Source organism: Phascolarctos cinereus, unplaced genomic scaffold (assembly GCF_003287225.1).
Source record: "Phascolarctos cinereus isolate Bilbo 61053 unplaced genomic scaffold, phaCin_HiC Scaffold_3;HRSCAF=262, whole genome shotgun sequence".
Lineage (NCBI taxonomy): Eukaryota > Metazoa > Chordata > Mammalia > Diprotodontia > Phascolarctidae > Phascolarctos > Phascolarctos cinereus.
The window spans coordinates 163,284,184-163,297,502 of record NW_027555736.1 but is presented as its reverse complement, the minus strand read 5'-3'; the positions used below and the strand labels follow the sequence as shown (position 1 = coordinate 163,297,502).

Here is a 13,319-nt window from a genome sequence, read left to right as displayed (position 1 = left end):
ATGTGAAATATGGCATATGTTGTTACTGTTAATGTTTTGGTTGGTTTTCTTAAAATTCTTTTTTACCTGTTTTTTATTCTGTTACAGGGCATGATTCATTGGGGGAGGGAAGAATGGAGATTGGGGTGGATAGGGATATATTTTAAAATGAAGATGTTATAAAAGCAAAAGATATAACATTTTTAAATAAAGGAAATATGCTATGTAGTACAGAAAATTTAGATAACTTTTAAACAAAAGATTTTACCTTTTAGCAGAGCTGTAAGTATTGCAACATCTATATCTTGATGTTCATCTGACCCAATGTGGAAAACAGTTATCTGTTACAAAAAAAATAATATTTATTTCCATTTATATCCACACTTTCACCTTTAATATACGAAGCAGTCTTCGTATATTAACAACAACAACAACAACAACAAAACAAAAACAAAAACAAACCTAGAAATTCAGAACAAATTATAGGATACAAATGTAATGGAATTCCACAGCACCATAAGAAACGATTAAAGAGGCAGTTTCAGAGGAAACTGGAAAGACCACCATTAACTGATGAAGAGTAAAGTGAGATGAAACTGGAGGTCAATTTATACAATAACAACATTTTAAAAAGAATCAACTTTGAAAAACTTTAAAACTTATCAATACAACAACAAAACCATGATTCCAGAAGACCAAAGATGAAGCACACTAACGACCTCCTCTGAAATAAGTGATAGTCTTAATATGCAGAATGAAAAACATTCTTTTGGACATAGCCTATGTGGGAATTTGTTCTGTTTGTTATGGAAATTTTTTTAATTATTTATTGGGGGGATAGGAGGGGGAAGAAATAAATGATGATTGGTTAGAAAAAAAATGAAAATTTTAAAATTTAGATTTCTTTTGATTAATCACAAGGAGAGAGTTCTTATTGTTTTAATGATAAACTGGTCATTTCTTATGTATTGTCCAAATGTGGCAAAACTAGTTGGTCTTGCATTATAACATCCTGAAGAGGAAAAATAATCAACACTGAGTACATGCACGCACACACAGTCTTAGTCACCCTAACAGATTACATAGAGACATTACCCTGAGTTTATAATATGTTTGAGATAAATAAGCATGTGAAAAGGAAAACCTCTTGAATTAGTCTGTTTCTATAAAATCTGTTTATTACTTAGCAGTCATTTAGCTATTAAAAATAACTCTAAAATATTATAATTAACTTTACAATTGTTGATTTTTGATATGTTTACATACTTTTAAGCCTTCATATCCTAATAATAGTTTGAGTGCATTTATTTCTTCACAGTAATCTTTCATTCCTCAGAATTCTCAAAACACTTAAAATGTTAGCTGCTACCTCTCCAGGGCTTTCTTATATTCTAATCTAAATGAGGTTTAAAAATAAAAACCCATTCTACTGCTCAACTAACTAGATCCCAGTCTTATTCATAATGTATCCTGAAAGCGTAAGCACATTATTTTATTTCTGATTTATTTATTTAGTCCAGACTTGTGATTGGATTTGTGTAGAGAGCTCTCTGATAAAGAAATTCTCTCTATCTATGTAGGTATGAAAGAGTTCTGCAATTAGAGCATTAGAAAGTAGCCCAGGGCACTGACAGTTTAAGTAACTCAATCACATATTATATAATAAGTGGGGGTGGTGGTAGGGTTTGAAGGAGGAACTTGGACCCAGGTCTTTTTGACTCATATAATTTATCTTTGAATAATCAGTGGCCAACCTGTATCTGATATTCAATAAATATTTCAAGATGATTATTATTATTAACAATATTAACTTCTGTTGACAAGAGACAAGATGGGGAGAAACATATCTTGATGTTGAACACAATCTTGAAAAATATTACTGTGGCAAAATAAAGAATTAAAATAAAGCACAAAAGGAAACTTCTGGGTCACGCAAGCAACAAATAAAGGACTAGACATTTTTTCCAATTCTTAGAACTCAAACTTTTCCAAAACAGGCATTATGTGCCAAGGATAAAGCAAATTCAGCAACTTCCATGGTCAAGGACACCCACAATTGTAAAGAAGGCTTAAAACAAGACAAAACAAAATAAAACCCAAACCCAAGAACTGACACTCACTGACCCTGAATTTACTCAGTACCCCTCTACCATCTCCCACACTAGCAGTGAGAGGCCACCCGAGTAGACCCAAGGATGCAACACAGTTATATCAAAACTCACCCCAACACCAACGTTCCCCCCAGTCCTCCAGTCTGCAGAAATCTGCTTGGGCCTTGACAGCCAGCTTCGCCACAGCCTGTCAGGAACAAAACACTGCCAGGGGCTACAACCTGGAAGCACCAGTGCTACAAAACTCTGAACTGCCATTGTAGGGAAAGCAGGCACTGCTGGTACCAGGGAAAAACTGGCTCTGGCCTGCTGGTGCTGGGCCAGAGAACTAAGGAACAGAGGGAGTAGGAGTGATCACCAGAACAAGATGGAGTACATGTGGAGTTGCTGTGCAACACTCCATCAAGCCTGAGGAAAAGAACACAGAATCCAGCTGAGACCTGTTTTGTTACCCCAAGAGTCACTTGCAACCTAGGCTGTGGAACCATGAATTTTGGGTGTGGGAAGAGGCTAAGAGGGCTTTGACATTCAGCCCCCAAGAAAACCACAACTGGAGGAGAAGGGGGTCAGAATTAAGAATAAGGAAAATGGGAAGGGGGAGAAGAGGAGAAGGAAGGTGACAAAGGTCCAGAATTTTTTTGGAAGAAGAACTCTCAAAGACCTTGAACATAAACTAATAAATCAACAGGAAAAACAGTATCAGAAGGAAATATAGCATCCAAATGTAATAAGTCAAAGCATCTATGAATGAGTACTGCAAAATAAAAAGAAAATGATCCAACACTTGATGGGACAAATGAACCTGTGGAGCTTGAGAACAATGAACTGTAACTGTTTCAGAGGAGTTTAAAAGAGAAATGAGAATTATGAGAGCAAAATTCATCATGCACAGGAAAAATAATGAGCAGAAAAACTTGAATCTGCAATGACAAGCCTCACCAAGGAAACAAAAGAGAAACAACAGAGTGGGAATGTAAATACACAGAAATAAGGGAAGAGAAGCAAAAAAACAAGACTATTGAAAGAAAATATGCAAAATACACAAGTAAAACATGGATCTCAAATACAGGAGGTGTAGAGAGCTTAAGGATCATGAAAGAAGAACAAAACAAGACCAAAAAAACCTTAACACCATAATGAAGGAAATAATAGAAGAGAATTGCCCAGAACTTCTAAACATAGAAAATGAAATTCTAATTGAAATAATTCACAAATAGCGTTCAGAAAGAAAAAAACCTCAAGGTTGCAAATTCCAAGACACACAGTCTTTAAATTTAACAATTCAATTCAGAAATAAATTCTGCAAGCCATCAAGAAAAAGGCCTTCAAATACAAAGGAAAGGATATTCCAATAATACAAGACTATTCTGCACAAACTAAAAAAAGGAAGAGGGAATGGAATGATGTGTTCTGATGAGCACTGAACTTAGCATATGGCTCAAGGTGACCTATCCTGCAATTCTGAACTTAACCATTCAGGATGAAAGATGGAGAGTCAATAAAAAAGAAAAGTCTCAAACACTTCAGACAGAAAGCCAGAACTGAAGATACTATTTGTTTCTTGAACGCCCCAAATAACAGAATGCAGACAGCACCAGAGTAATGAGAGAAGACTTCTTTCTAAATGAAGACACGGAGACAAGGATGAAGGCAGAAATTTGGTAAAGGTAACAGTGAAGAGACAGATAGAAGGCATTATGAACAGAACAAAATCTCCTTTCTACAGGTAAATGCTTCTTTTGTGGAACTACATTATAACATGGGAGAGAATGTGAAATGGGGCATAACTTTATTTATTTATTAGTTTTTAGGCAATTGGGGTTAAGTGACTTGCCCAGGGTCACACAGCTAGTAAGTGCCAAGTGTTTGGTCTGAGGCCGGATTTGAACTCAGGTCCTCCTGACTTCAGGGCCAGTGCTCTATCTACTGTACCGCCTAGCTGCCCCGGGGGCATAACTTTAAATGTAAATAGATTAAACAGTCCCAATAAAACAAAAAAAGTGACATACTGGAGAAGAAAACAAAATCCTGCAATCTTCTGCTTACAAGAAATCTATTTAAAAAGCAAAAGACAACCACAAAATAAAACTACAGGGATAGAAAAAAATTATTATGTATCAAGTAAATCCTCAAAATGAGAATGGCCATCATGCCATCAGAGAAAGTAGAAACAAACATTCAAAAAATAAAAAGGGATAAACAAGAAAATATATTATGCTGAAAGGAATCACGGACAAACAAACCAATATCAGTAATAAATCTGAATGCATCAAATGCCCCAGCATCCAAAATCACAAAGGAAGCCATCTGAGCTTCAGGAAGATATAGAAAGTTAACACAAAAGTAACAGGAAATTTCAATATACCTCCATCAGTTCTGGATAAATCTAATCAAAAGACAAAAGGGAAAATATGAACTGAACAAATTTCTGGAGAAACTAGAGTTAAGAGACTTATGGTCAACAAAAGGACAACAAAAGAATATACATATTTCCCTGAACCATATGGAACTTTTACAAAAACTAGCCACATGCTAGGGCACAGAGACATTGTAAACAGATGTAAAAAGGCAGAAATAGTCAATAAATCCTTTATAGACAATAATGCAATAAGAATAGAAACTGGTTCAGGAACAATAAATACAGACCGAAATGGGCACTTAATGAAATCTTAAATATTGAGTAAATTAAAGAACAAATCATAGAAACAATAACTATGTAAAAGAAAATGATAATGATGAAACAACATACCAAATTTCTGGGATGCAGCTAAAGCAGTCCTCAGGGGGAAAATCATATCCTTACAATCATACATTAACAAAATAGAAAAAGAGAAGATTAATGAATTGAATATGCATTTTAAGAATTAGAAAAACAACAAATAAACCTATAATAATAAGGAGATATTAAATATTAGAGGGGATATGGATAAATCAGAAACAAAAAAACCAGAAATGATAAAACTAAAAGCTGGTTCTCTGAAAAGAGCAATAAAATTGATAACTCCTTAGCTAATTTAAAGAGAGCAGAAAATCAAATCAATAAAACAGCAAATGAGCAAAGTGAAATCACAGCAAAACCAGAAGAAATTAAAAAACAGAATATATTAGTTATATATTAACAAAACTGAGAACAAAAGAAACAAGAATACCTTCAAAAATAGAAAATACTAAAACTATCGGACAACGAGATAGAGATCATAAATAACCTGACTGAAGAAAAGGAAACAGATCTAGCTATAAAGGAACTACAAAAGCAAAGAATTCCTGGACCTGCTGGATTCAAAGAAAAAATTCTATCAAAATTTTAAAGAATGGCTAGTACCTATACTTTCACAAAGTATTCTAAAAAACTGAGAAAGAAGGAATGCTACTAGAATCCTTTTATGACAAATACAGTCCTAATAAACAGGGAAAGATAGAACATAGAAGAAAAAGTTTAGGCCAATATCATTAATGAACAATGACTCCAAAATTTTAAACACAATCCTATCAAACAGATGACAGGTATTTATTCAAGAAATTATTCATTATGATCAAGTGGGATTTATATCAGGGATGCAAGGATGGTTCAACATTAGGAAATTAACATAATCATATTAAAAACTGAAGCATCCAAAACCATATATGATCATCTCAATAAAGAAAAAGCCTACATACAACACTGTTTTATGCAAAAACCATACAAAATATAGAAATATAGGAACTTTAAAAAATATCATAAAAAGTATCCACCTAAAACCAAAAGAAAGCATGATATACAATGGGGATTACCCTAGAACCTTTTCCAATAAATATGAGAGTGAAGTAAGGACACCCACTCTCCCCACTATTATATGATATAATTTTTGGAAAGGCAATAGCAATTAGATAAGAGAAAAGACTTAAAGAAATAAAGATAGATAAAGAGGAGACAAAACTTTTGCTATTTGTTGATGATGTGATAGTTTACTTGCAAAACCCCAGTAAATCACATAAGATGCTAACTGAGACAAAGAATATCTTCAGCAAAGTAGCAGGCCACAAAACAAATACTCAAAAATGAAAAGCATTTCTATGTAGTAATAAAAAAACACAAGAAGCAATAATAGAAAGGGAAATCCCATTCCAAATAACTACAAAATGCATAAAAACTCCCAAAGCATATAAAAGACTACATTATAAAGCAAGAGTCCTCAAAACCATCTGGCAGTGGTTAAAGAATAGAGAGACAGATCAATAGAAAACCTGACAAGTGAGATTTAGAAACAGATCTCAATAACCCAGTCTTTGAATAAGTGAAAGACGTGAGTTCTATGGGGGAAAAGTCTCTATGTGAAAAACAAATTATTAGGAAAACTGGAAAATAGTCCGGCAAAAATTATGCTCAGATCAACACCACACACCCCACTCCACAATACATTCTAAATGCATGCATGCATGACCTTTACATTAAAGATCACACTAGAAAAAGTCAGAAGGGAAATAGATCATATACTTCTTACAACTATGGATCAGATATGTATTCTCAACTAAACAAGAGATAGAGGCAACTACAAAAGATAAAATAACTGATTATTGAAAACGAAAAACTTCTATGCAGACAACATTAATGCATCTAGGTTAAAAACGGAAGAGATCAAATGGGAAAAAAAAACAAAAAAAATTTGCATCAAATTTCTCTGAATTCAGAGTTTGGTATCCAAGATAGAAAAACTATTAATAAACATATATATATCACTAATAACCATTCCCCAATACATAAATGGTCAAATGATATGATCAAAAAGTTCTCAAAAGAACTGCAATGTTTTCACAACCACATGAAAAAATACCACAAATCACTAATAATAGTAAGAGATCCGCAAACCCTGAGGTTTCGCTTCACACCCTGAAAATTAACAAAAATGGCAAAAAAAGGACAACAGTCAATGTTAAAAGAGCGTGTGGGAACAAAGACACACTAATCCATCACTGTCGGAGCTGTGAGGTAGTATAACCGTTTTGAAAGCAATTTGAAATTATGCAAATACAGTGACCACACCCTTTGAGCCACAGACTCAATTACTGAACTTTCATAACCTAAGGAAGACAACAATTAAAAAAAAAAAGGCCCTATATACTCCCCAAAATATGTATAGCAGCACTTTTTGGTATAACTAAGATTTGGATACAAATTAGATATCTATCATGCAGCTAAAGAAATTGGAGTATGTGAATGCAATGATATATTATCATGTTAGAAGAAATGATGTGTAATACAGAAAAACACAGTAAAGATCTATATTAACTGCTGCACAGTAAACACATATACACAGTAACTACAACAATATAAAGAATGACAAACCAAAAAATCAAAAGTAAATGAAACAAAATTATAATGATCAAGTGGAACTCAAATGAAGAGATATGAGAAGATGCCCCACCCACCCAATCTCTTCGTGGAGGTGGGAGGTCCATTAAGTATTATAAATTGTATAAAAAATATTATTTATCATATGGGATAGCTCTTGGGAAGCAGATAAGAAGAAGGGACACATTGGATACTATGTAATATAAAAAACAGAAAATATCAATAAAAACTTTATATATGAAAACATATTATTACAGTGGCAATAATGATCTAATGACACAATTTTAACTTGGGTTCAATGTAGTCACTGCCAGTACAGCACATAAAAAAGGAATCATTACTAGGTGAACTGAAACTGACCCATAAAACCAACTGTATTTCAATTCAAAATTTATTAAAGCTCTACTACGTTCAGGGAACCATGCTAGATGTTGAGGATTTAGACGCGTCATAAAGACAAGCTCTTTCTCAAGAACCTAACAATTTAGTCTTGGAGGGGGGGAGGAGAGTGAGAAGCGACTACAAGAGTAACATTCACACATAAATAACTAAGCTACAAAAATGACTATGCAACAAATATTTTTGTACATGCGGGTCTTTTCCCCATTTTTATGACCCCTTTGGAATACAGCCCTAGAAGTGGTATTACTGGGTCAAAGGGTATGCACTTTGGGCAGAATTCCAAACTGCTCTCCAGAATGGTTGGATCAATTCACAACCCCACCAACAATGCACTAGTGTTCCAATTTTCCCACACCTCCAACATTTATCATTGTCCTGTTTTGTCATGTTGGTCAATCTGATAGGTGTGATGTGGCGCCTTTGAGCTGTTTTGATTTGCATTTCTATAATCAATAGTAATTTAGAGCATTTTTTCATATGACTATAGATGGCTTTAATGTCTTCATCTAAGAACTGTCTGTTCATATCTTAGACCATTTTTTCAATTGGGGAATGACTTATATTCTTATAAATTTGACTTAATTTCTTCATATATTTTTAGCAATGAGGCCATTATCAGAGACACTGGTTGTAAAAATTCTTTCCCACTTTTCTACTTCCCTCCTAATCTTGGTTGCATTGGCTTTATGCAAAAACTTTTCAATTTAATGTGATCAAAATTATCCACTTTGCATTTTATAATATTCTCTATCTCCTGTTTCATCATGAATTCTTCTTTTCTCCATAATCTTGCAGGTAAACTGTTCCTTGCTCTCCTAACCTGCTTATAGTATCAGCCTTTATATTTAATCATGAATCCATTTGGACTATATTTATAAAACACATAATCTATAAATATATATTTTATATATTTATTATATTTTATTTATTCTATCAGCTTATTTTATATTTATTATATCATAATGTATAATATATTGTATAATAATTATTAATTATATATTATTTTATATATTCATTATTTCATTATATATCTAATTTATATATTTGTAAATATAGGTATATATAAAAATAGAAACATATTTAAATATTTATAGCAGCTCTTTTTGTAGTGGCTAAGAATTGGAAATTGAGGGAATGCCCAGCAATTGGGGAATGGCTGAACAAGTTGTGGTATATGAATGTAATGGAATACTATTGTGCTATAACAAATGATGAGCAGGCTGACTTCAGAAAAACCTGGAAAGACTTGTACAGACTGATGCTGAGTGAAGTGAGCTGAACTAGGAGAACATTGTACATGTAACACGACTTAGCCCTTCTCAGCAATGCAAGGATCTAAGACATCTCCAAAGTTCTCATGATGGAAAATGCCATCCACATCCAAAGAAAGAACTATGGCATTTGAATACAGATGAGAAGCATGCTATTTGCAATTTTTTTTCTTCTGTTTGGTTTTATTTCCTCTTTCTGACGGTTCCTCCTATTGGTTCTGATTCTTCCTTACAACATCACTAATGTGAAAATGTTTAACAGGAATATATATGTATAGCCTATATCAGATTGTGAGCCATCTTGGGGGGGGCGAAGAAAAATTTAAAACTCAAAAGCTTATGGAAGTGACTGTTGATAAATCAAAATAAATTATTTTTTTTTTAAAAAAGAATAAATATGCAAGAGAGAAGTTCAGACAAAGTGTGATGAGAAATTTGAGGATCAATGGATCACCTTCACCTGAGGAAGACAGGATATGATTCAAAGAGGAAGTTGAGCCTTGATGGAACAGAGAGATCTCAAAAAATGGGGGCTGGGCAAAAAAAAAAAAAAGTAAAAAACTCTCTTCTACAGGCAGAGGTGAAAGTATAACTAAAGTCACAGGAGATAGGGAGAAAGTAAAATGAGAGAAGATGATCAAAGGCCATCGAATTTGTCTGAAATATGGAGTAGGTAAAGGGAAGTAGTAAGAAAGGTATGCTGCAGCCAGGTTGTTTAGTCAGATTTAACAACAGTTTAAGCAAGTGGATCTTATTTAAAGTCTGAGTCAAAGCTTTTATCCAATTACTTTTCCTACATTAAGTACATTCTTATTATTATTCATAACATTTCATTTCACACCTTTTACTGTCTTAAAAACTTTGCACCTTTATTAGAGAATGATAAGGACTATACTTTATACAAACTTGCCCAGAATCGACTGATTCTGATTGGCTGCTTATTACCTTTCCTTGCCATATAGAACCATTAACAATGACTGACATATTTTCACAATCTCTAATGGGAATTTAACCTCCACAAAATATAACAACATGCCAAAAAACATAACCTCTTACTGGACATAAATATATGACAATAAAGTTAAAAGATTTAAGAATCTATTTCATGTAGAAATCACTTAATTGTTGTTGTTGTTGTTCAGTCATTTCAGGTGTGTCTGACCCTTTGTGAAGTCATTTGGAGTTTTTTTTTTGATGTTGTAAGTAAAAAAAAAATTTTAATTTTATTAATTTATTTTGATTTATCAACAATCACTTCCATACGCTTTTGAGTTGAAAATTTTTCTCCCCCTTCCTCCCAGCCACCCGCCCCAGGATGGCGCACTATCTGATATAGGCTTTTCACATACCCATTAAACATATTTTCACATTAATGAAGTTGTAAGTAAAAATTAAAACCAATAGGAGGAACCATCAGAAAGATGAAACAAAACTCAACAGAAGGTAAAAATAAGTGAGAGCGATTTGACTTCCATAGTTCTTTCTTTGGATGTGGACAGCATTTTCCATCCCGAGGCCTCTGGAGATGTCTTAGATCCTCGTAATGCTGAGAAGGTTTCAGTTTAACAATCTTAGTCATCACATAATGTGGCTGTTGTTGTGTACAAAGTCCTCTTGGTTCTGCTCACTTCACTCAGCATCAGACCATATAAGTCTTTCCAGGTTTTTCTGAAGCCAGCCTGTTCATCATTTCTTTTTTTTTTTCCTTTTCTCTTTCTTTATTTTTTTTTTTAGAATTTCTTTTTTAATTTTTTTTCCATATGCTTTTGAGTTGAAAATTTTTCTACCTTTTTCTCCCCCCCACCCTCCCCAAGACGGCGAACAATGTGACATAGGCTTTACATTTACATTAGCATTAATTAAACATTAAACATATTTTCACATTAGTGAAGTTGTAAGTAAAAATTAAAACCAATAGGAGGAACCATCAGAAAGATGAAACAAAACTCAACAGAAGGTAAAAATAAGTGAGAGCGATTTGACTTCCGTAGTTCTTTCTTTGGATATGGACAGCATTTTCCATCCTGAGGCCTCTGGAGATGTCTTAGATCCTCATAATGCTGAGAAGGGTTCAGTTTAACATTCTTAGTCACTGCATAACGTGGCTGCTATTGTGTACAAAGTCCTCTTGGTTCTGCTCACTTCACTCAGCATCAGACCATATAAGTCTTTCCAGCTTTTTCTGAAGTCAGCTTGTTCATCATTTCTTATTCCATTACATTCATATACCACAACTTGCTCAGCCATTCCCCAACTGATGGGCATCCTCTCAATTTCCAATTCTTTGCCACCACAAAAAGAGCTGCCATGAATATTTTTGTATATGTGGGTCCTTTTCCCATTTGTTTGATCTCTTTGGGATATAGCCCTAGAAGTGCTATTGCTGGATCAAAGGGTATGCACATTTTTGTAGCCCTTTGGGCATAGTTCCAAATTGTTCTCCAAAATGGTTGGATCATTTCACAACTCCACCAACAATGTATTAGTGTTCCAATTTTCTCACATCTTCTCATTTGGAGTTTTCTTGGCAGAGATACTGGAGTTGTTTGCCATTTCCTTCTCCAGCTCACTTTATAGATGAGGAACCGAGGCAAACAGAGTTAAGTGACTCACCCAGGGTCACACAGCTAGTAAGTGTCTGAAGCCAGATTTGAACTCAGGAAGATATCTTCCTGACTTCAGGCCTGGCACTCTTTCCACTGCAACACTTAGCTGCTCAGAAATCACTTAATCTTGTTGAGCAGAAGACATGCCAACCAAGGGTAACATCAGACTATGGCACAAATTCATTTGTATAAAAAGGAGGCTGACTGAAGAATATGTATAGGATATTCAACAACAAAGGAGTTGAGGGAAAAAAGGGTCCTGCAGGGGTCCTCCTGAAGCCAGAAGCGGATACGATCAGAAGGAAGATAAAAGATCTGCCAAGTTACTGCATAATGATCTCTTCTCAATGACGGCAATAGTGTTAACAACCACATCTAGGGTTTATCCATGTGACTCACTATGTGAGCATCTCTGACAGCCTATTGGGACATCTTGAATTGGACGTCCTATAGAGAGCTCAAACTCAACACATTTAAAGCTGAACTCACGGTCTTTCCCCTCAAAACCTCCCCTCTTCCGAACTTGCGTATTACTGTTGAGGGTACCAATATCACTCCAGTCACCCTACGTGCCATCTTCAACTCCACACTCTCTCTTACCTCCCCTATCTAATCACTTAACTAAGGCTTGTCAGTTCGACCTCTCTTTCTCACCGCTGACACGTTTCAAACTGATCTTCCTTGAAGTGTAGGTATAATGAAGTCAATTCTCTAGTCAATTATCTTCCAGCTCCCGACCACCTCTAGGAACAAATGTAAAATCTTTTGTTTGGCATTCAAAGCCCTTCATGAATTGACCTCTTCCTACCTGTCTATTCTTCTTACACATTACTCACACCCTACATATTCTTTGATACAGTGATGCTGGTATCACTGCTCCTCATACAACATAATTAACCTCCCAATCCTAGGTATTTTCACTGATGGGCCTCTATACCTGGAATTTTCTTCGTCTTCATCTCTGCCTCCTGACTTCCCTGACTTCCTTAATATCCAGCTAAAACCTCACCTTCTACAAGAAGCAGTTCTCTGTACCTCAACTTACCATACATTTTGTTTGCACATTTCTTTTTGTTCTTCATGTTGCCTCCCCTCTTACTATTAAACTGTCAGCTCCCTGACAGCAAAGATTGTTTTTTCTTTTCTTTGTATCCTCAGGGCTTAGCATAGTGCCTGGCACACAGTAGGTGTTTAATAAATGTTTGAACAATATTTCAATTCAATTCAATATATTCATTAATAGATGCAAATGAAAAGTCCTTTCCTTCAAGAAGCTTACAATGTACTGGGAGGATTATAATACAAACACAAACACAGTAAGAATACTAGAAGGAAAATTGAAAAGGAAGAAAGTGGGGTTGAGGAATGGAGAGGCAAAGGGGAGAGAAGAATAAAGAAAACTCAACGGAGGAGGCACTTAAGCTGAGAGGCAGCTAAAAAAAACAAAGTCCGAAAGATCTGCTGAATGTGACTAAATACAGATGGGAGAAATCTTTTTGGAAGGTAATTTTTGATGTATTATTACTCACTTTTTAAAAATTCCAGTAACTTTTCAAGGACTGTCCCCCCTACCCCCCTCCCACAGTGACTTCCATCATTACAAAAAAGTACAATTTAATAC

The 13,319-nt window shown here is 34.7% G+C and overlaps 1 protein-coding gene across 2 annotated transcripts in view; it reads right to left on the bottom strand.

Annotated features, from left to right (window-relative positions):
• Window positions 1–13,319, bottom strand: part of TRPM7 (transient receptor potential cation channel subfamily M member 7) — a 147,513-nt gene that overhangs the window by 69,458 nt on the left and 64,736 nt on the right. For both annotated transcript variants that reach the window (XR_013485359.1, XM_020980084.2), the window contains exon 10: window positions 248–320. Coding sequence is in view for 1 of the 2 variants with exons in the window: in XM_020980084.2 (XP_020835743.1) it covers window positions 248–320 (73 nt within the window). In the remaining variant the exon portion in view is untranslated. The remainder of the gene's footprint in view (window positions 1–247; window positions 321–13,319) is intronic.